Here is a 25,872-nt window from a genome sequence, read left to right on the forward strand (position 1 = left end):
ACCTATTCCTGCACCGCCCTATGAATTAATGTACCTATGAATGTGTGTCTGTTAAAACCGCAAAACAGCTGATTCGAGTTAAAACCCTGGAGATGGTAGCGACATTAATTCTTCATACTCAAAGTTGGAATTTTCTGTTCTTCGTCACTCCCGATGTGACACCCGCGTATCGAGGAGATTACGACAAGTACATATAAAAAAACATTAAAATCTTGGCTATTCTAAAGAATCTCAATGACGCAGCGTCAATCTGCTAGCAACCTGGGGCCCGATTCTCCTAAGTTCAAAATCGAGTAGAAATCGAATCGCAATATGATCGCAATAGCAGTTTTAACCATATCGGGCATTCTGCTACTAATAAAAGACCAGTCGTATTCGATTGACATTTGATTGGTGTGCGATTGGTCTGCTATTTTGGTGATTTTGGTCCATACGGTAGTTTGCTGTACAATCATTTTGCAATCGTAAATCATTTGCAGACAAAATGAATGACAGAAGTTTATTTCAAAGAAAAAATAGCGGAATGCCACATACGCTTCAATCGTAATCGAGTCGGGATCGGATCTCAGTCGAATCGAGTCGAACGTGAATCGTATGACGCTTAAGTATAATTAGGAGAATCGGGGCCCTGCTGAGCAAAAGGTCCTGGTACCGGTACAGATTTTTTTGAAATGTGAATCGAATACGATTGGTCTTTTATTAGTAGCAGAATGCCCGATATGGTTAAAACTGCTATTGCGATCATATTGCGATTCGATTTCTATTCGATTTTGACATTATTAACTTAGGAGAATCGGGCCCCAGTAGGTTTAGAACCTACCTAAAATTGGAACAGACAAACACCGTCAGGATATATTTCCCGCATGCTACGAGATACATATTATACATTGATTGTTGGCAAACTACTCTATTCTTCTAATAATAACAGACTTTATTAAGCTATTGCGTAGCTTCTATCGCAGGCCTTGAGCGCGGGGACCAAATCCAGAAATTCCGTAACGAAAAAACCTCACGCTCCCCACTCCGACGGGCACGGAGGTGTGGCTTGAAGGCCGTGCATCGTCTAACGTCGTGTCAGTTCGGCAGTCTTCGACACGGCGCGGTGTGTCGTGCGATTAGACGTATTGTACGACTTTACGGAACTCGCCCGAATCGAGACGAGCTGCTCCGAAATCGGACGAATACATAATCAGCTGTTTGTGAGAAAGTATTTATCTACATAAGTATATATGGTATTTATCTACATAAAAAAGTAAATAGAAAGTATTTATCTACATAAGTAGTATGGTGGTATGGTGTATAAGTATTTATCTACAACAGTGAACGGCTATGCAATAGCTTTACCGCGGCAGTCCCCGAGTGCCACACGTATTTTTTTTTTACCTGGGTACGGGAAAAAGTACCCCGAGGATGCGAGAGAAACTGCGGGAAATCACTGGTCATAGATAAAGAATATGTTGGCGGTTATTAAACATGTATCATAATACCAGCCCCCTGAATCAACAGAATAAAGATTATCTACTTTACTTTAGGTGTTGGTCACGGCTTGCTGTAGCGTATTATAGCACATATTTTAAAGCCTGGATGCGTGGGTCATTTGCGTACATGCTAGAAAAGGGAAAATGCTTTCAAGTGGACAATAAACAAAGGATGTATGAATTGTTTATTTTATTAAGAAGAGGCTTCTTTAGAAGAAGGCTTTCAAACTAGCGAATTCTACACGTGGCAACGTTCGGTTTGTTAGGGCTTTCATTGCGAACCCATATAACTGACAGGAACGTGCCGCGCGTCAGGCCCGGTATGTATGCGCGACAAAGCCGCAAGTGTGCAAGTACTCTTATCGGACAATTTCTCCATCGATGCTGGCAACCCAGTGACGTATTGTCACGTCTCTAAAGTAACACGTCAGTGTCAATGTCAGTACCTGGACAACCAGGTATTCAGGCACGTATTCAGTTTATTTCATTTTCAGTTCTGAATAACACAAAACTTCAGTAAATAGTGTTAAAGTTATAGTTAGACAGCACAAAACAATACTATTTAGTCAGTAGCTAGGTTGATATAATACAATGGATCTTACTATATTTATTTGGACTGTTATTGTGTACGGTTTAGCGGCCGCTGCAAGTTTACTTTTGATGGTAAGTAAAATTAACAAAAACACTGAAAATATAGATTTAGTACGTTGTGTCGTGTTGGCAATATGAATAAGGGGTAGTAACCTTAAATTCATTAAATATGTGAATTGCTTATAGCTACAAATCACCAATGATTTGTTTACCTTTTATCATTTCAATCAACCAGAAACGAATTATTACATTGTTAAGTTTTTTAGAATAATCATTTAGATATGTTGGAATAATAAAAGGGTCTATATTTTAGTTGTCTGTCATACTGTACTTGATTACCAACCCATATCCTGTGGTGGAGAGGTTCCCTGAGGAGAGCACATTCAATGACGCGAAAACGAAAAGAAAACTTCCATTTCCCAACATTGCGGAGCCAAACAGTGTGCACCTGAGTGTAGTGGTGCCTGCTTACAATGAGGAAGAGAGGTGTAAGTTAAAACATGATATTATTATCCTGTAAATATCTGTCAATGCTTTAGGAATGTTACAACTTCTAAATTAAATAATTTTAAATTGCTATTTGAATGACCCCACATCACAGTGTTGGTCCAGAGCATCATTTATTAATGGCAGTTTTCTGTACAAAATCATTTTATCAAACTAGGCTGAACGCTCTTTTAAATGCCATTACAGTGCCGCCCATGCTGGATGAGGCCATAGAATTCTTAGAGAACCGAGTGAAAGAGCAACCTTCATATAAGTACGAAATAATCGTAGTGAGTGATGGCAGTAGAGATAAGACAGTCCAAGTGGCTGAAGGGTATGCAGAAAAGTATGGGAGCGAGAAAGTACGGTGCCTTCCACTGATCAAGAATAGAGGAAAAGGTGGTGCAGTCCGACTGGTGAGTAAGCTTTACGATGACACTTTAACATGATAATTAGTCACTTACATTAATGATTGTGTTTTCATGCAGTTCATTTAAAAAAATTGGTTTATTTGTCAGTTTCTAAGATCTTGTATTATTAAATGGCACAACTCTATTGTAAAACACTTTCCGTCTTACCACAAAAACTTTTGAACGTCAGTTTATACCTTGTCTAAAAAAATGTCAAATTATGACGTTGACATATGGTTCATTTTGCAGCCAAATTTTTTTTAGACAAGTGTAAAACAGGGGTTTAAGTTTTTGTAGTAAGGCCATTTATACTTATAGTTCCAAACAAGCACTTTGAAAGTTTAATTTTGATAATTTCCAGGGTGTCGAAAGCAGTAGAGGAGCAAGTATTTTATTTGCGGATGCAGATGGAGCTTCAAAATTCGAAGATTTAACTAAGTTAGAAGGAGCATTGTTGGATCTTACAAAGTGTGACCCACTGGCCCAACCAGATGAACTGAGCAATGAAATAGCTATTGTCATCGGGTCTAGGGCGCATCTTGAAAAAGAATCTTTAGCTACACGTAGCGTGTTCAGGTAAGATATTAAATACAATATAAATTTTGTTATTCTAAAAAGAATCAGATCTAAAAAAAAATAAACCAGTCACCTATTATAGTTAGGGTATAATTTAGGCGATCACCAAAAATATTTTTAAGACTCTAAGCTGAGGCACCAAATAAAATAAACAACTCCAAAAAAAATAAATTGACTTTATTAAAAGGGCACTAAAGTATATAATATTATGATCCAAAAATAATAAAATAACATCAGAAAAATCGCAAATCTCGCACAAATATTATTTTTGGTTCCCAAAATGGATTAATGGTCACCAAATTCTATCCAACTAAAAGATTAATATTACTACCAAAATCAAAGTTAGTGACGAAAACGAATCGCTGCAAAACCGACTCCACGTAGTCTTGTCTGCCCTACCCCTAGAGTGCAATTAAAATCCGCGTAGGCGCAGAGGGGCGAGGCGGCCTGCGAGCTGAGGCGCAGGTAGTTTTTAAGGCTCGCGCGGTTTTAAGCTTCGGCTTGCTGGCCGGCTCTGCCGGCCAGCCTCAGCCGCGGCGGTGAGCGTGAAAACCATCTGCGACGATAAGCTCGCATGGGACCGCCGGAGCCCCGCAGTGCCGGAGCCGTGACAGAAGCCATGCTTGCTGCATGTTTCGTGCTTACATTTTACTACTGAGTTACACACAAATTCATATAACAATAAATAAGCGACGTACGTTTGGGAACCCCAGTATATTAATTGGTATTTGGGAAATATTCTAGCGATCGTTAGCTTTTTTAGTCTAACAAAAAAGACCAAATTAGGAGTCATGGTATTACATAATTGGTAACATCTAAGTAGTGACAATATATAATATTTGGTCTAAAGTGTATTTTAAAGGCGTCCATATATTTTTTTAGTAGTCAATAATACGAATAAATGGTTTTACCTAATAATATTTTTGTAAACGTTATTTGGTGACCATTTATCCATTTTGGTAACCGTTTAGAATTTTTTTGGTAGTAAAATAGGTACTTTTTTGGGTGGTGTTTAAACACAAGCCTTATAGTTATGTCCGTTGAGTTCCCGACAGGATTAAGGATTTAATTTCAAGCATTGATACAGCCACAATGAAGCTTGCGCTGATACCTATAAATGGTTTTATGGTCCATCAAACTCTTTTTTAACTTTACGCTAAACTAACTACGACATTCTCAGTCCTGAATTGTAACAAAAAAATAAAGATAAAATTACGAATTTACGTTACGTTTTTGTAAATATCGCTAATTGCTTTGTGCTAATAGATAAGTAGACGGAACTGTATTAATGTAGTCAGAATTAGAATGGATGCAATAATAATAAGGAAAACAAGTTAATTTTAGATTCCGTCTTTGATAAAGTTACCATGTGTAAAACATATTGACTTAGCCATCAATCTAAAATATTTTGACTAGTGAATACATGCTTCATTAAATGGTCTCATTACCATTTCGGAAATATGGTGTGTCATTTCTTTGGAACAACTGAATAAATAGTATTAATATTTCATTAAACCAGTCTAAAATAAATTCCTTTTTCTTCGAATATAGCGAGATTTGGCTACAAGAATAACATCATTTTCCTGAATAGCAGTATGATTGTCGCCAGAAAAGTCTAGTAATTTTTGCTTATTACAATGTTCTATATTTTTTCAGAAATATTCTAATGTATGGATTCCACTTCCTGGTGTGGCTGTTCACTGTGAAGGGCATCAAGGATACACAGTGCGGCTTCAAACTGTTCACTAGAAGAGCCGCCAATATTTGTTTTAAGAGTTTGCATGTAAATAGATGGTAAGTTTTACATTTTTCTTTTCTTAATTTATTTATTTCACTTATTGTTACATTTTAAATGCATACCAATCTAGATTCTATTTATATATATACCATACCAATCTAGACCTGAGATTAATCTCTGGAACTAAGTATTTGACAGATTTAAAATTATAACATTGATGCAAAACGTATAACAATTTCTACATCTTTTACCAAATCAATGTAAATGAAAACTGAACTGAATCGTGGGTGTGACAAAAGTCGTGAGTTGGGCCAGAAAGAATCGTTTTCGTTTTACGTTTGCAATAAATTGTAACGTGTGTACTGTGTAATGCCCTGAGCACGCAAAGAAATGCCACGTAGGACATGAAACATCATCATAATATCCCATTTAGGGCCTTTAGATAAACTTTTTATCCGGGTGCGCGAAATAGTGCCTACGGGACGCGGGTAATACGCTGGCAAATGTTTAAATATTAGAAACTTTTAGGTATTGTTCCAATCTTTGATGGCAATCACGGATAAGTTTATTGTTTATGTAGATAGCCAGAGATAACGCATCCAAGTACCATACATGAGTAACAATTTTTTATTTACTATGATGTCACGAACAATACGTGTATGTCATAACCGGATTACTGCCGATAACGGACTTTTAATTACTTTGTTTTCTTAGTGAAGCATGCAGTGTGTACAAGACTTCAATTTATTTTTGTTTCAGGGCGTTCGACGTAGAATTATTGTACATAGCACAAAAACTAGACATTCCAATTGCTGAAATTCCGGTGAGATGGACAGAAATCGAGGGCTCCAAAGTAACGCCAGTACTGTCCTGGGTACAGATGGGATGTGACCTGGGACTCATTTGGCTCAAATATACCATTGGAGCGTGGAAAATAAGTCAAAAAACAGAGTAGACGAATATTTTTGTAATTCGAATAAAAAATCAAATATTTTCGGTCGTGAACAATTTGGAGCTATATAATGCAACTCTCAATTAAATAATTCACGCTAATCATAGTCAATTTATAGCGTTATCCAAATAAACCGCATTTGTAAAACTAGGGTTATCATAATTAAAACAAACGCTTTTATTAAGAAACATTTATTGAAAAGTGTATTTACCTTAAATACGAAAAATAATAATTGAAACATTAAAAATATATTTTACACAATGTGATCATCATTTATTTATAAGCTGTAATATTAGAGAATAATTGCTTCACAATTGTAAACTTAATAAACTTAAAACTACTTGAATAACTTTATTTGAAAGCAGTGTTGTCACTTCCGGACAGGCATTTTCGTAACATATTTTTTACATTGGAATCTACATACTTGCAAAGTTATTTTAAAATAAGTTTCCAAACGTAAAAAATATTAAATACTAAACATAAGGAAAGTTTTACTTTAGTACACACATTTTATACTTATTTTAAATAATTAAATGATGTACTTTTTAAATAAAAGCATTTTTAATTTTCCTATACATAATAACTTACAAAAGGCCATGCTGATTTTTTATTAGTTTTTTTTTTCATAAGCTCCAATCAGCGAACAGTACTAAAAGTTTTTTTTTTCTTTTACAAGAGACTGTGCTAGGCACTGATAAATATTTGAGCTCGAATGAGTATAATTACAACTTTAATTCGATTGTGCCACTATTTAGTCACAGTTTAGAAATGAAGTCCTTAATGTAATAATTATTTTTTATAATAGGTACAACAATTGGCTACATTTGGACAAGTTGAGATTTCGTTTTAATTTTAAGACCAGGATATAAAATTTCTAATACCTTATTCGAAATACTAAAATTTACAATAATAAAATTTTTGTTCACATTGAGCACAAGTTACATAGAAAAGATTTATGCGAGCAGAGCCGCGGGCACAACTTAGTGTTTTTTTTTTTTAATACAAACAACTAGAAGAAATGATAGATTTATAAATAGAAATACTATTTGAGTTAAGGAATTTTGTTTGAGATTAATACATCCAAAAGTATTTGTTAAGTATTACTGTTACCTTGTTAACTATTTATTTATATTGGTGGGTACGGTTGGCCCGTAAGCTTTCCCACGAACGGCGGCTTTACGGCACACACTGGACGAAAGAGAAATATTCCTGTTAGTGCATCGACACGCGAACATTTTGCTATCTTGACATACACAACAAATACACTTGAACGGACAGATCCGATAATACTAAAACAAAAATACTCAAAGTTTTCAAATCTGCGTGTGCGAAGCCTATATGCCCAAGTGTACCGACAACATAAACGTCAGCTTTCTTAAAAAAAACTGTAAAAGATGATTTTTTTAATACACAGTTGATTTTAAAAACGCTCGTATATGTTATCGATGAACTTGTCTAATTTGTCAACAACTTAATCATTTAATCAAGGTTGAAGCTACTTATGAGTGCCTATTGAGACAAAGGTGCTTATAAAATGAGTAGATAGATGATAAGCTTACATCGTCACAATAACGTGCTAACGCGATCCTCGCTTGGATAATTACTGCTTTGCAACATAACTTATCTCTGCACTATTCCGACCAGTATTAATTCTTGTCCAGGCCAAAGGCAGCAAAAAGATTGAGTATTATTGGCTTAAAATATTTAAAACGCAAATTATTCGAGTCGATAGCTAAATTGGAAGACCAACTGCGTTTCTGTATACATCAAATACATAAGATCAAGTTACATTTAAATATATTCAGACTTATGCAGTTAAGGTACATATATTCAGAATATACAAGTATATAACATTTATATCTAATCTAAGATATATAAAACGCACTCATTTTCTTTCATATCACAAAACGCATCTGTAATTTTCGACTTTGTTCACAAATACAGAAAGCTTAATTTTAAATAACAAGTGATACATGTAGAATTTTTAAACAGTGCAAAACTAATAGATAAAGGATTCTACATAGAAAGGTCTGTTGTAAGGAGAAACATTCAACAAGAGGTATAACATAACAGCTATAAAATCCTAAGGGTAAGTAAAGGGCAAATAAAATTTGATTACTTAACGCCATTCAAAAACTACCTAAAGGATTGCCCATTTTTGTGCATCTCAAACAATCCCGAAAAACAATTTTGTACGTCTTTCTAACGAGAAAATGGCGGACAGATCAAGTTTCAGTAAAAATTCGAAATTCATGATTGCCAGGAATGCACGAATTTTCCGGAATGGGTGGGCTACAGCTATTCATATTAATATCAGACTTAACGAAAACAAAATATAGTGAAATTCTAACCAATAGGAAGTATTCTATTGTTTAACAAATAATAAAGTTTAAAATATCGATGGTCGATAGATTTATACTTTTACCTTTAATCCGAATACCATCTTGAGGAACTGTTCGTAATGGATCGTTATGACGCCATCTTGGTCCGTGTCGAACTGCCGGAATGCTGACGTCAGAGTCTGTAAAAAATAACCATTGAGTCATAGAAAGGAGGTCAGTAAAACAGAGTTCAACTGTTACTAAGTACAAAAAAAAGTTAATAGTAGAGGAAGTATGTTGTGATGTGGTAACAGGGAAACCAGGAAAAAAAATATTTTCCGCAATTATTTTCCGCTCAACCATGCCTACATGAACTTTTAATGATTAGGCTGTAGGTAAGTATTTTTAGTATTAAGCATAACATTTAAAAACTAATAATTTCAACTCACATATAAAGTGACACAGCACTGAATAAAGTCATCAAACAAAATGGTCCCGCGGCCAAATCTGTCGAATTTCTGGACCATAATGTTGACCACTTCATCTGATAATCTGTATCCAAACGCGGTGAGGGCATTTTTCAACTCCATCTTGTCTATGTTGCCAGAGTTGTCTCTGTCAAACGAACGGAAACAGTTCTGCCAATCGGTCACATATTTCCATAGGGCGCCAAAATCTTCAAAGTTTATTACTCCTCTGCTTTGCTTGTCAAACATTCCTGAAAACAAAATACAAAATTGCTTTGTTGATGATTTTTGGCTAATTAAAAATCTATCTGAACCTGTGACAAAAAGTAGTTAATCTATAGTTCGGCCATTCAGAGAATGCGTTCCTGACACGTCGCGATTGAACTGACGACGTAATAACATTCATTGATTATTGATATAATAATGTTGTTTTAATGCTCCTCAATTGTTAAAACGGTAAACAACCAGCAAAAATATTTTTATCGTAACTGCAACGCCATTGCAAAGTTACGTCGTCAGTTCAATCGCGACGTGTCAGGAACGCATTCTCTGAATGGCCGAACTATAATGTTTAAACTTCTGCCGTTTTTGCGAGATAGAGGAACAAACATCCTTTTATACAAACGCGTTTCTACAACGTGCGGGAATCGAAACCGCGATTCCAAACATGTTGAGAGCAAATCTCAGTTTAAACCGGTAAAATTCTAATTATAACTATAATTAACAATTGAAGTTTTAATTTATTGACTGATTAACGTAGCCGAGTGCACTTCTATACGCATAAACTAGCCTTGTGTTATCTAAAGCGAGTACGCACTTACGCAACTACTACAATGTTCGCATTTTCGACCTTAATGTCATTAGTCAGAAGGTCATATTTGCTGTGCTTAACCATTTTTGCTGTAGGTACATCGAAAGTGTATTCGCGTTGTTTGTCGTGTGCTTGCGAAATTATCAGGAAATTATGTAATAATCGTCTATAGTCTGTTTTTTAATCTCGTAGACTAAACTGGCACAACGAGTGTTGTCAGTTTATTGCAATTTCTTAAATAGTGATGTGGCACGACCGAAACTTAGCGTTAATAAAATCAAGTATCGTTTTTTTTACAATAAGTCATCCTGAAATAATGGGCTTATTCTTGATGATTACACATGGCGTTGCGTAGTCAGATATCCCTGGCAGTTTGTAGCACGTCGTGCAGCCGAGTGTACACTACGTGAATTGTAAATATAAAACTTTGAATGAATATTAAATTCAAAAATTTATAATTTTGAATATTAAAAAGTTACGATTCAACAAACCGGTATCTTAAGTACAACACTGCACAAAAAAGCTAGCAACATTATTTGTAAGTTTGACATTTTGCAAGTGTCAATTTAGTCTACGAGATTAAAAAACAGACTATAACAATAATTTAATTTGCGGTAAACGTTTTTTTTTTGCCAAGTGCTCAATGACGAAACAATCTTATTTTTACGCAGTGATACTATATATATGTATTTTTTGATCAATGATTCATTAATCACTTTTAAGCATATAGTATACTCGCTTCCGCCCGCGGCTTTGCTCGCGTTGTGTGTTGACAAAAAGTAGCCTATGTGCTAATCTAGGGTATCAACTATCTACGTACCAAATTTCAACCTAATCCGTCCAGCCGTTTTTGCGTGAAAGGACAAACATACATCCATACATTCTCACAAACTTAGGGTCAATTCCCACTGAAAGAGCAGCGGCCGGCAGCGGCCGTAATTGCAAGGGATTGAGCGCGAGCGCGGCGCGGTGCGGCGCCGCACCGCGCCGCGCTCTTACATTTTCCGTGCTCTTACGGCCGCTGCCGGCCGGTGCTCTTTCAGTGGGAATTGACCCTTACACATTTATGATATTAGTAGGAAGTAGGATAATATATTATCATTCATTAATTTATAGGTATTATCTTGGCTATCGCTATTTAAAACTACGTGGTAACCTAGAAGAAAGAGCCTCCAGTAAGGTTGAGTTTTATTGTCCCTAGCCATATGTATTTCTATTAATATACATAGAAAGTTAATTGCAAAGAGATTTGTAATAACATTAAGACTTTTTTTACAAGCCATTTCAATAAGTGACTTTATTATTGAATCCAAGTAAACTAGATACTTAATGAATACATACCTATCATAAGTCGGACAGTTTCAGGATTGAACGGGTTCCATGTGCCATTAGACAGAGCCTGCTGCAACTCATCTGCAGATATGTAACCACTGCGGTCCTTGTCAACTCTGAAATATTATGTAAACTGAATTTAATAGTGTTTTGATCATGTAAAGCGCAATAACTACTGTTTCAATAAACATTTGAAACTACTCTGGCAATGATCTGTTTCTAAATAACTGAAATAACTAAAAACATAAAAAAACTGTAAAACTACATAAACCATGTAACTATTAAAAAGTCTATTGAATAAAGAAAACATGAGTAGAGTCAAAGTCATGTAAACAGAAATAAAAATGAGTTTGTTTATCATATTTCTCGCTGAACAAAATTGAGGTCAAAAGCTTCCCATTTGATATGAATGCTAAAATAAGAACTGTAATCAAAGGGCATAAAGCTTCCGCCCACGGTACCCGAGACTTCCCATAGCTGGATGGTGACAAAAATGTCAACATCCTATTTCCTTCTCCCTGGTCTAAACCTCCCCTCTAATTTTCAGTTTAATCGGTCCAGCCGTTCAAAGGTGAAAGTGTGACCAAGGGATATAAGTATTTATTTAGATAGATTCGCGCTCTGACATATGACTGGTTAATTGATTAAATGGATCCCATATTGTAAACAAGTATCCCACTCAATGAGTCATCCCAAGTTGACTTTCAATGGTGCAACAGTCATTGACTTAGTTGAGTCATTGCCTCAAAATATATTTAAGTAATGAAGTACAAATATTAATTAGATTAAAGTGTTTACCTCCTAAACACATCCCAAAGGAATTCCCGGCTCGGCATCGCTGATTGGAATGTCATGTTTAACTGTAATTAAAATAGGATTAAGTTTAATAATTGTTTTTGTAACTAATATTTTAAAATGAACTTATATTTTCAAATGTAAACATTTAGCATCAGCACTGAAAATCAAAGTCCAATTTACAGAAAACAGAATAGTATCTATACATATTACTGTTGAACGATTTATTTATAACATTAGCATTTTGGATTCTCAACTACTAATTGCAATTACCTATATATGATTTTGATACCGTTATTTTCAACTGCAATAATAATATGACGCTTAACTCCATTGAAATTGTAATTACTTTTTTGAATAAAAATTAGGTCAGTTAATAAAACTTAAAAAAAACCAGTACTTCTCTACTGTTTCAATTTATGTTTCTAGTAAGCATTTAGAATATTAATGTTCAGTGTATGCTAGAAATGGCAAAGACAGTAAACAGAGATATGTTCCACATTTTTACGACATCTGATGAAATTACCAGAAAATTGTAGAAAGAACCATATAATGAAGTTAGCTCTAAATAAATAAAAATAAAACTAGATGCTTCTTAACGAAAGCCATGTCTGAAAACGTACACAGTAGAATATAACATTATTTGAAATAAATCAAACAAATTACAAAGATTGAATACAAAAACAAATTGAAAGCTATGTTTGAAGAGCGATTGACTCACCTGTTGGTTTTCCCTGTTATACGATACTTTTGATGGTAATACTATAGGTACAAACGTGTTTTATTTGAGAAAACAATTATATTAGCACAATCTGTCTACAGTTGAACTAGTTTTAAATTAAAATAATGATTTTATTTGTAGCAGCAGAAAACTATCGTGTATCGTGTGTCGTGATACAGAAACGTCAAAATTAATGACGTCAAAAATTACGACTTATGATTACGTCAGTCTTATTCAAGAAGTGTACCTAACTATTTAACTGGAGTGAACTGACACCAGATAATTACAATTATTATTATACAAATGACATATCAGATGTTTTTGTAACAAAAAAAAACGGAAATCATTATACACATCTTAAAATTTCATTAATTGCTGGTTGACTACATCGAAGACAAAATGAAAAAACACAGTAGCCGAGCGAAAACGAAGGTTTTTCTTGTTAAGTATCCAAAACATGAAAAATTTCCTTGGCGCTGGATGTTTGCAATACGTTTGGATATTGCTCAAAGTAATGGGATATTTCTATAGAATAATGTTTTTTTTTAGTTACTGAATATTAATGTGTATTTACTAATAACAATACGAAGGAAATTTTACCATAGAAGGATCGCTTATTTTATATACGCTTGATTTTGACTTTAGGTATAACTATCGAAGCACACTGCTCAGCTCAGCAGACAGAGCAATAAACAACTGTGGTTTTATTAAAACTTGCTATTAACGAGCCAGCTTTTGTATTTCATCTGATACAAAAAAATATTTTTCAAATGCAAGCGCATTCCAGATTATTATTATGCGAATATTGTAAAAATGCGTTTTGTTATTCATGCGTTCCGTTTCACGCGACTTTGTAGATTGTGGTAGTTAGGATGATTTGGAAATGAACGCAGCAGACAGAACAACATTATGCTTTGATATTAAAATGGCTGATGTCTCAAATAGCGAAAGAAAAGTAAAGCTTACAAAGAACGGGAAAATCGTTAAAAGACGTCTGAGGAATCCAGAAGGCGAGTAGTGTCTTTGTGTGATTATGTATTTATAGAGACGCGTTGTCCTACTTCACTTTTCTTAGAACTTTGTTCTCATTGTTAAGTCTTCATTACTTCAGCCAGTGTTTGACTCTTACTACCTTACTACATTTTTGTGTAACTAGGTGATTGTTCCGGTACTGTTCATGATTTGATAGCTAATGTTCGATAAACACTGTAAATAAAGAGTGATAAAAGTCTTGTGTAGCGCAACAATTCAATGTAGAGTATGCATATATACCTACAGGTTTATGTTTATATCATACTACTTCAGCACCATTAATCGGTTTGCGTACGTAACCTGTATAAATTTATATTTTCAGAATGGCACAAACAAAAACAAAAACGTTTAAGAATAGCTGGTCTAGAATATATCAACGCAAATGGAAAAGTGGTTCCCCCAAAGCAGCCTGGTCCAGACTGCAACTGCAGACGACGATGTTTTCAGAAAGTGCCTGAAGACATACGGCTGAAAACATTTCAAGGATTCTATTCTATGAAGACACATGATGAACAAAATGCTTATCTATTTGGACTCATGAGACAAGTAGATGTGAAGAGAAAAAGAGTTAAAACAAGCAGTCGTCGAACATGCACATTTGAATACTTTGTGAGAGTCAAGGGAAGGGAGACCCAGGTGTGCCAAACTGCCTTCAAAAATATTCATGCCATCACTGAGAGAAAGGTCAGAGTTCTCTGCAAGAAAATGGATGATGGTGTCATGTTCCCCAGTGACAATCGTGGAAAAAATAGTCATCGCCGCTCTGGAGAAGTCCGATTGCCATCTGGAATTTTAGATCAGATAAAAAATCATATTTATTCAATTGTTCACACACACCGCTTAAAAGATTTTATCAGGTTAGATAAAATTGCAGGTTTAGAAATTAATATTTCTAAGATGTGGAAAGACTACATCAAGACTTTTGACCCAGATAACATATCAGCAACTATGCCTAAGTCTAAGAGGAGTATGGAACTAGTCCCTCAGGTGGAGCCACCACAGCAGCAGCAACAAGTACCACAGGAGTCTCTGGCTCCTATCGCATATCCCGGCAGTGGGCACTTGGTGAACATAGCTGAGAACTACTTCCAGAACCAATATCAAACAGCTACTCTGGCAACAGGTACAGCCACCAACTTCTATCAAACCCCAAATGGAGCACAAAGCATGGGGATCCTACTCCAGTCTGCTGCACCAAGGCCAACACAGCCCACCACAGCATTCATTGTGCTGCAAGCTAAACCTGAGCCTCAACATCCTACCATTACCATAGACAATCACTATGGCCACACTACAGAATTGATGCATCATCACACAGAAATTAAACCAGAGAAGAAAATTAAGAAGGAGAGAAAGAGAGGTCCCATGGTAAAGCAGTGGAGGTACACCAACATATTCCATGATGAAATTAATGGAGCAGCTCTGGCAGCTATTAAAACTAGGCTGGGAATGTACTATGCTGAGAGTGATGCTGCTAGGAAGAAGGCCAAGCAGGCTCGGCCTGCAGATGTCGTCCAGACACAAACTCCCCCTGAACAAATCCCACAAATGAGGCAGACGCATACAGTTACAATATACACTTAATACTTTGATATAAAGACTAACATTTGACTGAACTGTAAAATAAGTTGATCTTGATATTTGTAGAACATGCAAAAAGTACAGAATGTCTTTATACCATAATGATAGCAAATAGGTAGTATTGTGAATTTATAGTGTTGCTCTGCAAATTAACAATATTGTCTAAAATAATTTTAACAGTCCTAACTCCATGTATAAGGCCAAAAGTACCCTGTATTAGATATTGTGGTAGGAGCCCATGCTAGGGCTGGCTAGAACAAAATAATTTCAAGACAGTAGCCATTTATAGATGAAGCAGTTGATGTAATGCAAAAGGCTGTTACAGCAAATACATTTTAATGAACATGACTAATAATTATAATGAATTAATTAATTTTAATAATATGATAGTAATAATATATTGTAATGCCTTATTCGTCATTGCAGCAGAATTAGTAGTAAGCATTAGATGGATAACTACTCATGAAAATCTCTATAGTTTAGGTACTGAATAAGAAAAAAATATGAAGGATATTGTGTAACTGATCTCATGGTATAATTTGCTTTATGATTCGAAAACCAGTGCTTCTAATACAAAGGTATTTACGAGTATTTGATGTCAATTTAGTACCTAAATAATGATGTGTTGCTTTTACATGAAAATAGCATTTAAAATGCCGCATATCGCGTATTATTATTTTTTTATAATACATAATCAAGAATTTGGGTATAATATCTCGCATGACCGATAGTTCTGTATTGTGCTTTAACTTAAGTTTACTTAAGGGAGCATATTTTAAGTATTATTATATTATTGAATAATGACGCTATATTATCATGCAGTTGTTTAATTTTACCGCTCGTCCTTTCATTGCCTCCGATTCTCTCATCAGTCTCATCCTCTGCTTTTGGGCGTTCCTGAGCTATCGGCGGGGCTAGCTATGAAATTGGTATCAAACGATAGCTCTAGTAAATAGGAATAACTTCTACCTACTATAGACATTATCCCGTGGGACAGGACTAAACAGGAGGCACAGCTATCTTAATTTATTTATTTTAAAGTATTTAGCCTCCTTCTGAGCGTGGGTTTGTAGACAAATCATTGTGCTCTCAAACACTTGTTTACTCTGTCGATAAACCTGCGTGCTCATGTTCGTTTATGCACTGCACCATCAGCTTAAAAATTAAGTGATCAGGCCAGTAGTAAGGTACCTATCAGGTGCGTGGTGGAAAGTTTTCTGTGTCGAAAGGCTCCATTTTTCTGTTTCAAAGACTGGTGCGGTGCACCAAATCGCTCGATTGCTACTAGCGTAGATTCAGGCTCCAGGCGCGCTAGCGCTCTCGTATCGATACAAAACGTGGTGTGCATAGGACCTAACCCTCTTACCACAAAAACTTTTTAACGTCAGTTTAAGACTTGTCTAAAAAAATGTCAATTTATGACGTTGACATAAGGTTCATTTTGGAGCCACGGAGCCACATTTTTTTGAGACAAGTGTAAAACAGTTGTTAGTTTTTGTAGTAAGGCCATTAGTATTTATATGAAAATCGTTTTGGATCGAAGCAGCAGCAGCACGTGCAGACGCTTTCACATAAGGACCGATTTCCAGACATGCAGTCGCTGCACGTGCGGTCGGTTGCTCGCCCAAAACTCATCTTTAGAATTCATGTTCCTCTGAGGGTGCCGAAAACTTGCTTGTCATTACGACACATTATAATGGATGAAAAGCACTCGTCAATCACCATGAGCAGGTACTATGTATTTTAGTAGTCGCAAAGGGCGACAGTTGTGCATGTGATTCCAGACAAAATTCCTGGCTAGAGGCTGTGTGTATGGTATTTGGAAAAAAACAACAGAAATTGATTTTTAATATTTTAATGTATACTTAAATTACGCAGACAAAACGCAGGCACCACCTACGGCTTTGATCTTCCTCTCAGCTGTCTTTGAGAAGAATTTGGCCTTAACTATGACGGGCTGCTTGGGGAGCTTGCCTTTGCCTAGTAACTTGTAGTAACCCTGGAAAAGAAATAAATAGATTATGAACAAATGTTTAGTTGGCAAAAATAACAAGTGGGACTGAATTTGCAGTCTCCAATGTTAAAATTAGGGATGTACATTTTATAAACAGGCCACTAGTAGTACACCATCTATAAAACTGCGTGGTTGGCGTAAAAAGGAATTATGGTATAACACACTGCAGTGGTTTAACCTTTAATTTAAATAAGTGTTTGTTTCTTTTGAGACGTCTTACAAATCAAAAGTAGTTGCATGATATGTCAATGTTACTGATAAATTAGCTAACGGTATGTTTTTTGAAAAAAATATGACAAAGATTTATACATAGATGTTAATAAGACTAAATTCCTGTTATACTTACAGCCTTAACAATGTTGATGACTGGGACCTTGCCGTCGGTGGCTGAGGCATACTTGAGCCTGGACTGCTCGGACACCAGGGTCCACAGCTTGTCCAGGTTCAATACGGGGTTGAACAGCTTGTTCTTCCTCTCGTGGTAATTCCTCATACCGAGCTACAAAATAAAGATGTCATTTGTAGGAAACACTTTTTTGTAAATAGGTAGACATGTTTTAAGTTACAAGACACACAAGTACAAAATCTGCATAATTCATGCAGAAACCATTCACCTGAACATTAAAATCTTTTGAATTATTATTTTTGAAATTATAGAACTGGGCAGCTAAAATTCATTACCTACAGTAGGTTTTGGAACATTCAATTCAATAACTTCTGATCTAACTAACAACTAATTACAGTGCTCAAATATTGCAACATTTGTTTTTGAAATATATCATATAAGCCTTCAGCTTTAGTTTTATTTTCTTATTTTATCTGCAGGCTAGCAATGAACTTTTAGAGTGTTAGAGGTCCTTTGATCTGACTGTTTTATTTAGAAACAAGAGCATAATGACTACTTACTTTGCCGAAGTATCCGGGGTGGTACTTGTCCATGTTGATTCTGTGGTGGTGCTCACCACCAGCGTTACCGCGACCTCCAGGATGCTTGCGGTGCTTGCCTGCAATGCAACAATACCACTTTAACCAACTTTGCAAGTTTGGCTAACCTTACATTGATGACGAGTCTCTAGTATTAAAATTTGGGAGGTAATAAGCACATAACAGCTTGGATTATATTATAGAAATTAATGTAGATGATAATAATGGAAAGCGTCTTCTTGTATCCTAATGGTTTGTCAGGTATCTGATAGCCTACAGGTAAAAGGCAATACAAAACAAGTTTAGTCACTTCTACAGCATAAATACGTCCACATTAGGTATACTCCTCAGTGATATTTCCCGGTTATAGTACTATTATAAGACTCTCGACTACTTTTGAGCCCTGTGAATTGGGATTTTAATGAGGTTCCACCAAACCTAACCTTACCGGTGTTATGTTCAGTAATAAAATTGCCTTTAGCAATTGGAATTATAAGGAAATATAAACATGAACTTACCGATACGACCATGTCCATGGCTCACGTGTCCTCGGAGCTTCCTGGTCTTCTTCTTGGAGGTGGCCTGCAGCGGAACAACAAACAACATTTACTAAAATGTGTCGACATCATAATCGGAAATAATATCATATATAACACTAATATCACTTAAAACATATATGTAACGCCTTATTTCTTATTTAAAGCAAGTGATTTTAGTACAAAATTAAGATAACATTCGTAAAATACACACGAACCATATTTTCGTCTTCCGTCAACTTTTGAAAGGAAGCAAAAGAAAGAGATCTAGCTGTCACTGTCAAATAGACCACAGACACAGGCACAGCACAGTGGTGGTCACTAGTACTGCGGTCAGTAATTAGTCGATTTTTAGTTTTGGAGGTGAATCCTAACTAATGACATTTTTTTTTATTGATAGAGATTTTTTTTTGTCTGAAAATAAATGTAAATCGAGGTTTTTTTCGTTCGGCGAGGACAAAAGAAAAGGGAGAAACGATCCTATCGTTATTGTAAAGGGTTTACAAGTGTATTGTAACCGTAGAAATTATATCCAATACAAATAAAACCGTTCAAATTAGTCTGTACTTTGAATTATTTACTTTTCAATGTTCATCTTCTTTATATTATGAATAGACTATGAACGAATTATATACCAAGAATAGTTCAAAACAAAATCGACTCTAAACAATAAATCTGGCAACAAGTTCTGATAGACAACTGGCAATACTTCTTGTCAATGGTTTTCTATCCAAGGTATTTATAATCTATGGTCAGTACGTTTCCAGAAAATGGTGCGATTGTGTATCAAAATTGGTCATGACACGTATTTTACGATTTTTATAAAATAATTTGTGAAAATTTTGCGATGTTGGGATGTTTGTAGGAGTATTAGCTCTACAAAATAAATAATTTGCGAGAACATGGAGTTCCGCGAGACGTTGTTGGCTGCTCAACGAAATCAACAACAAAAGTCATCTGTGAGTTTCAACTTAGTACTTATTTTGCGAAATATTATGCGCATACTTTAACATTCAGATAAGTCCTTTGATGATGATATGAGTGTCTTTGCAGTGCAATAATATTTTGTATTTATACTTCGGTTATCTCTATAAACAAGAACTCAAAGCTACTTTTACTTTGTTGTTGTGCATTGAAGTCTGTTATCATAGAAGCTATCTGCGGTTTCAGGAAAATGCGTATTACAAGGCTCGCTTCGATCCTCCTAAAAAGGAGCAGAAACAACGAGACAGGCTGTCAGCAAACATTCAAAAGTTTTTAGCAAAGAAAGATGAGGAGGAGAGACAGAAGAAAATCGAGGCCCAGAGGAAACGGGAGGAGCTCTTGGCCATGAGAGACCCTAAGGCTTTGAGGAAGATTCAAAAGACCCTGAAGGTCATCAAGTCAGCCAACAAGTCGGTTATTGCAGATGCTATTGACCGGGACAACACTGCAGTAACTCGTGAGGGGCCAGAACAGCCTGACCAGGATGACTACGGCTATGAATCTCAGGAAGCAGCCGCTATATACGAGAAAATGATGGAAAAGTACAGCAAATTGCCAGATGAACCCAAATTCCCTGTAGGAAGTAAGTTTACCTGTAATTCCATTTTTAACATGTATGTAGGTCAACTATTATTTTAAAGTTCACTGAGGAAATATTTGTCAATTGTCTGCTTTAAAGTCATACTTGTATTTATTGTATTGTATTGATGTGTGATGACTGCAGGGTACTGTTATTGCTTCAGAAAGGTGTATGAAGTAGTCAATGCAATGAAGGAATGTATTGATAGATGATAATGGCTTCATTTGACTGACATTGTTTGTTTCAGTCCATTTTGCAATACTACTGTACAATTGGGCCTATCTGAGTTATTAAACAAAACTTAGCCATTATTTTTCAATACTCATTTCAATTGATATAATTTCAAATCACATTATGTATTTAAAATGATTATGTATCCCTTTCTTTTTAACCTTAATCTTGCGAGAAGGCTATTATCATTAACAATCTACCATCACTGGACAAGTTATTTTTATCTTATTTATAGTACACACCAAATGTTACACAATTTGTGTAAACATTATACAATAATATATTAATCTTCTAACTACATCGTTCTAGATACAAGTGTGAAAAAAGATTTAAACGGAACAAGAGAGAGAGTGAAACATGCTTTGAAACATGAAGATGATCCCGTGCCCCACAAGAGAAGACGGAGAGGTGAAAATGGAGGTAAAACAGTAATTGAAACATTTTGAAATTTGATTTTTATAATGTTCCATTTCATTGCCCATATGAAAATATATAGAATAGGCAGTTACCTACTGATAATGTTTTTAGTGTGGGTTTTGCCTACTTATGCTTGTCCAAATGTGTTGTGTATGTGTGCAGTTTTATGTTTTGATGGTTGAAAATGCTTCATATGTACCTAAACATAGGTAATATTCTGTTTACCCAACTTGGTAAGCCTCTTATAAAGTTCATACGATTTGTGGACTGAGATAGCCTAACCAATTATTAAATAATTCTTATTGTCATAATATGTAATCCAGTACATATTTCTTAATCTCATAAAGCTTTCAACTGATGATACATACTTGTACCTTCCAGAACGCGAGTCAAGCCCCCCAACACGATATGAGCCAGAGAAAGACAAAAAAGAATCCAAACCAGATAAACCCAAATTTCGTAAACCAGCACCTCCGCCGATGGATTTCAACCAATTACTTAAACTGGCTGAACAGAAAAAAAGTGAACCTATCGAAATTGGTAAAAAGAAGGAGGTTGTTACTGAAATGGAGTCTGGTACTGAGCGGCTGATGACCAAGAAACAAAAACGTGAATACGAGGAAGAGATGGCCAGGCGTCAGAGGCGTCAAGAAAGACTGGAAGCTGAGAAATCTGGTGGTAGAAAAGGTAAGTATGACATATGGATACGGTTTGTTATATTTTATTTAATTATATATGGGTGATTTTTTTTCTTTTCATTTATTGTGTATTCAACATCCTCTAGGTGTGAAGGGTTCACGCACGTGTACTGACTGTCCACATTCATTTTACAAAACTTTTACACGTTTTTTGCAGTCCCGAGAGAAGATAGACCTAGAGAAGCGGAAAGAGAGAGAAAACCAGAGCCAAGCTCTGGTTTGGGCCGCATCCCGAAAGTCTCCGACAAACTGAACAACTCTAACTCCAGAAACGATAGCCCTCGACCTTCTGACAGGGAGAGAAGCGAGAGGGAGAAAATAGAGAAGCTGCAGAAAGAAAGAGATAGGTTAAGACTAGACAAGGAAAAGGCTGAACGTGAGAAGGAAAGATTAGACAAAGAAAGACTTGACAAGCTAAGAGCAGAGAGAGAAAGAATCGAAAGAGACATAGACAGACTAAACAGAGACAGAGAAAAATTAGAAAAGGCAAAATCTAAATTAGAAAGTAGCAGTAAGTTATCTGACAAGGGTACCAAAAGTGCTGACAAATCTTTAGATAGATCAAAATTAAATTATAAGGATGGTTATAAACAAGACGTTAATAAGAACATAGATTTAAAGAGCCAAAACACATACAGGATAGATAAGAATTCGAATGAAAGACGAAATTCTATACCAAGTAAGCAGTCTGATGGCAAATTATTGAATGGCCACAGCAAGCAAGGTAAACCAGTGCCAAAAACGAAGGAACAAAGTTTACAACAAAATGGTATTAGAGATAAGCAGGCTTTACTAGCTAAGCAGAGAGCGGCCGCTGAAGGATCTCAGAGAAGCAATGATAAGAGAATGTCTGACAGTAAAGGAGTGCCTTCTAAAAGACCTGATGATAGGAAAGTTGGGGCTAGTGACAAAGCGGGCCCAAGTAAGCCGAAGGTAACAAATACATTTGATTTTGATAAGCACATTAATTGTTTGGGCAAGAATGGCGCGAGGAAGCCCGACGGTACGCGACAGTTCCCGCCCGCCGATGTCAAGCGAAAAGGACAGGATCCCAGAAGTAAGAAACGTAAGTGTTTGTATTATATTTTGTTGAAATATTCCAATTTGCTGATGTGAAAGTGGCAGAATGAAAATGTTCAATAAGTCTGAAAGGTAACTTAGCTAGTTACTTTTAGTAAAATTATTATCTTGTCGTTTTAATATTATCTTGTTAAACAATATTGACCCCACATATTTTTATTTTATATCGTGATTTGCAGAGCCTATGTTAATGGTTTTTTGACCTCTCAATTGATAAGTTGAGGAAAATATATAACTAATCTGTACAGACATCTAGATATGATAACAAAATGTATGTCACAAGTCAGCTGATATAATACGCTATAATGAATACAATGTGATGTTATTCGCAGGTCGCGCTTTAGATTCCGATTCGGAATACGATTCGGAGCTGGATGACTTCATTGATGATGGTGACGATGAAATGGACTACTCTAAACACATCAAGGAGATCTTCGGTTATGATAAGTCCAAGTAAGTATAGCTATAGTATGTAAATATAAGTATTTACTGTGCTTTTTATACAAAAATCTTAAATACTAAATTTTTTGGTACTGTAGTAGTGTGCTCTATAAGAACCTACTTAAAAGCTAAGTTTTATTTTTCTAACACTTTCGTAACGTAATATTTTACACATGTTGGCATTTTAGCCATTATTAACAAAGTTATGATTTAGTCAACAATCCTTAATGTACGGATAATATTTTCCAGATACCGGGACATGGATGACGACGATGATCCTACGATGGAATCTAGTTTCGCGCGTCAGCAACGAGAGGAGTACATTAGTAAAAAAATAGGTAAGGGTTTCTTCCTATAAGTATTCTAATCTTAATCATCATGGGTTTTGTGTGATGAAATATAGCCCAGTCGTCGCCATATTGTACTAGTGCCGTAAGTAAGTGTGACAAGTATGACTTAAATATGAGCACAAACTCAATTCTCAGTATGGCGTCTCTTCTATGGCGTCGATTCATAACTTCATGTACACTGGCTATATTTCTGAATACACCCCATGCTCCATCAATCATTTATAGGTTTTGTGGGTAAAACGTCTATTTTTATTTGTGCATCTAAACTATAAAAGTATTTTTTTACTCAACTTATACCTTACCAACGGATATAATTTTTGGATTAAGTAACTCAATTGAACACTTATTTATCCAGGTATTATGGAAGATTTAGAAGACATGCGGTTAGAAGCAGAGCAGAATAAAAAAAAGAAGAAAGGGCGACGCATCAGCGACGATTGACCGACACATACTTAACGACTGGATCACAATCACGACCACAGAACATTTGGGGACAATCACTTGCAATAAATAATACACTACAAGGTATTATTAACTAAGTAGTCGATTTTACAAGGGATCAATTAAATTGAATTGTAATCAAGCAAAGGATTGTCCCCCAATAAAGAATAGTCTTACATGAATTAGTTACCTGTACAATTAATGAATTGTATAAATTGATCTAATTTTTATTTGACTTGTTAAAATATAGCACTGTTCGCTCATGTTATTATGTATGTAATTTTTTTTGACTGCTTTTTTAACAGGCACTGGTATTAACTTCGCAATAGAGGTATATTTCTGATTGACTACACAGATTTTTTTTATTTATTAATATTGTCTTTATTATGTGCATGTGCAATGAACATTTTCCCCAATCATAGAATATTTTTGTTTACGTCATTTTTTGTTCATATTTTTGTATAGTTTTCGTATCAGGTTAAGTTTGGGTTGTTAGATTTTTTCAAGAATTGGTTTAATTCAACAAATGTAAAATAGTCTAGTAGTTACAATGTTTGTATAAGGTTTCTTTTATCTATTAATTCTGAAACTAGTATACATCACTAGTTTGCTTTTCATGCTGTAATTTACTTCAAATCTGAATATAATCATTCTTACAATAGGTGCACACGATTTAGGGTTGTCATGTCAAAAAAATTATTAATCGTGACATCCACAGCCCTAATATCGAAACTTTAACAATTTATCACAAATAAACAATATAGAAAACACTAAATTATGTCAATTTAAAATAATAGGTTTTTAAATGAGGTATTTTAAGTAACAAATTGATTAATTTTTATTTGATTAGTTTAATTGAACCATTGAGTTATTTATATTAATTCTGTGGTATTGTTACTGAATCAGTACCTTTGAATATTGTGTTTCATTTTGAAACCTGTTGTTTCACACTGTTGTATGAAATCCCTTATTTCATTATACCTTTACACTTGTGGAGAGAGAACACCATATAGGAACAATTATTTTATAAATATTCTCAATCAAGGTTCTTTATAAATAAAAGTCAATTCTTGCTGACGAGAAGAACTGAATTTGGTGTGATGTTTCCATGAATAAGGCGTTTCAAATAGACAGCGTCTATGTTTTCCGCTCTGTATAAAAATATACCTTATGTAGAGTACATGTGACTCAATTTACCTCATTAGTGGTAAAACAAAGTCAATTGATTTTAAAGTAAAATATGGATGTAATTTGTCTGCAAAGGTAATCTACTTTTATTTGATTCTTATACTGTTTACGATTACCTACTTGTTTATATGGATTACATCGATTTATTTTGATTACGATTGGTAACTTTTAAACTGTGAGTAGAATGTTTTTTTTTTTTTTGTAATCGATCTTGCCCCAATAAAAATGAATTTTGAAATGTGAGAATTAAAATTGAGTATGATTTATTGTAACGGGTGTTTAAGACAAAATTAAAAATACATTATTTAGAAACTATCGCGAAAAACTAAAATCTTTTTTAAATTGAGATTTTTCTATATCCATGTCCATGTCAAAAGTATTTCTTATCTGAAATGGTGTTCAGTTTTCCTCACCCGTGCAGTAATTCACAAATCACACTGGTAGAATTGATTAGTCATTCATCATTTAATATAGACATTCCCACAATGGCTACCTGTGCTTGTGAATGTTGTAAAAATATTTTATATTTAATCAATAATCTTTAATAAATACTATTAAAGCATAATTGTAACCTTATTGAATGTAAATCTTGTATACTTTTGTGATACTGAAGAGCAAAAAATAACAAAAATATAAATACATTATTATTTGAATATTTTGAAAAGCAAGTTTTATTTCATAGAGGATCCCTGGAGGA

General features: G+C 35.1%; 5 protein-coding genes across 5 annotated transcripts; 3 read left to right on the plus strand and 2 right to left on the minus strand.

The window, feature by feature from the left end:
• The first annotated feature begins 1,901 nt into the window (after positions 1 to 1,901).
• On the plus strand, positions 1,902 to 6,781 carry LOC124632237 (dolichyl-phosphate beta-glucosyltransferase). The gene is made up of 6 exons (XM_047166995.1): positions 1,902 to 2,141; positions 2,383 to 2,557; positions 2,763 to 2,971; positions 3,327 to 3,541; positions 5,198 to 5,335; positions 6,039 to 6,781. The coding sequence occupies exons 1-6, from the start codon at positions 2,070 to 2,072 to the stop codon at positions 6,232 to 6,234; spliced, it is 1,005 nt and encodes a 334-aa protein (XP_047022951.1). The 5' UTR covers positions 1,902 to 2,069; the 3' UTR covers positions 6,235 to 6,781.
• Positions 6,407 to 12,911, minus strand: LOC124632238 (programmed cell death protein 6). The gene is made up of 6 exons (XM_047166996.1): positions 12,679 to 12,911; positions 11,961 to 12,022; positions 11,172 to 11,278; positions 9,002 to 9,270; positions 8,657 to 8,752; positions 6,407 to 7,419 (listed from the first exon to the last, which is right to left on the minus strand). Exons 2-6 carry the CDS (start codon positions 12,014 to 12,016, stop codon positions 7,408 to 7,410), a joined length of 540 nt encoding a protein of 179 aa, XP_047022952.1. The 5' UTR covers positions 12,017 to 12,022; positions 12,679 to 12,911; the 3' UTR covers positions 6,407 to 7,407.
• A 625-nt stretch (positions 12,912 to 13,536) lies between these two features.
• LOC124632239 lies at positions 13,537 to 16,108 on the plus strand. Its single transcript, XM_047166997.1, has 2 exons — positions 13,537 to 13,688; positions 14,033 to 16,108. Exons 1-2 carry the CDS (start codon positions 13,562 to 13,564, stop codon positions 15,292 to 15,294), a joined length of 1,389 nt encoding a protein of 462 aa, XP_047022953.1. The 5' UTR covers positions 13,537 to 13,561; the 3' UTR covers positions 15,295 to 16,108.
• Positions 16,109 to 17,130: 1,022 nt separating this feature from the next.
• On the minus strand, positions 17,131 to 19,080 carry LOC124632697 (60S ribosomal protein L27a). Its single transcript, XM_047167645.1, has 5 exons — positions 18,984 to 19,080; positions 18,748 to 18,811; positions 18,212 to 18,309; positions 17,652 to 17,804; positions 17,131 to 17,290 (listed from the first exon to the last, which is right to left on the minus strand). The coding sequence occupies exons 1-5, from the start codon at positions 18,984 to 18,986 to the stop codon at positions 17,162 to 17,164; spliced, it is 447 nt and encodes a 148-aa protein (XP_047023601.1). The 5' UTR covers positions 18,987 to 19,080; the 3' UTR covers positions 17,131 to 17,161.
• A 431-nt stretch (positions 19,081 to 19,511) lies between these two features.
• Positions 19,512 to 25,839, plus strand: LOC124632389 (protein SPT2 homolog). Its single transcript, XM_047167209.1, has 8 exons — positions 19,512 to 19,724; positions 19,936 to 20,332; positions 20,870 to 20,980; positions 21,359 to 21,664; positions 21,833 to 22,741; positions 23,088 to 23,208; positions 23,446 to 23,534; positions 23,902 to 25,839. The coding sequence occupies exons 1-8, from the start codon at positions 19,668 to 19,670 to the stop codon at positions 23,985 to 23,987; spliced, it is 2,076 nt and encodes a 691-aa protein (XP_047023165.1). The 5' UTR covers positions 19,512 to 19,667; the 3' UTR covers positions 23,988 to 25,839.
• The last annotated feature ends 33 nt before the right edge of the window (positions 25,840 to 25,872 follow it).

This window comes from Helicoverpa zea, chromosome 8, assembly GCF_022581195.2.
Source record: "Helicoverpa zea isolate HzStark_Cry1AcR chromosome 8, ilHelZeax1.1, whole genome shotgun sequence".
In the NCBI taxonomy this organism is placed as follows: domain Eukaryota; kingdom Metazoa; phylum Arthropoda; class Insecta; order Lepidoptera; family Noctuidae; genus Helicoverpa; species Helicoverpa zea.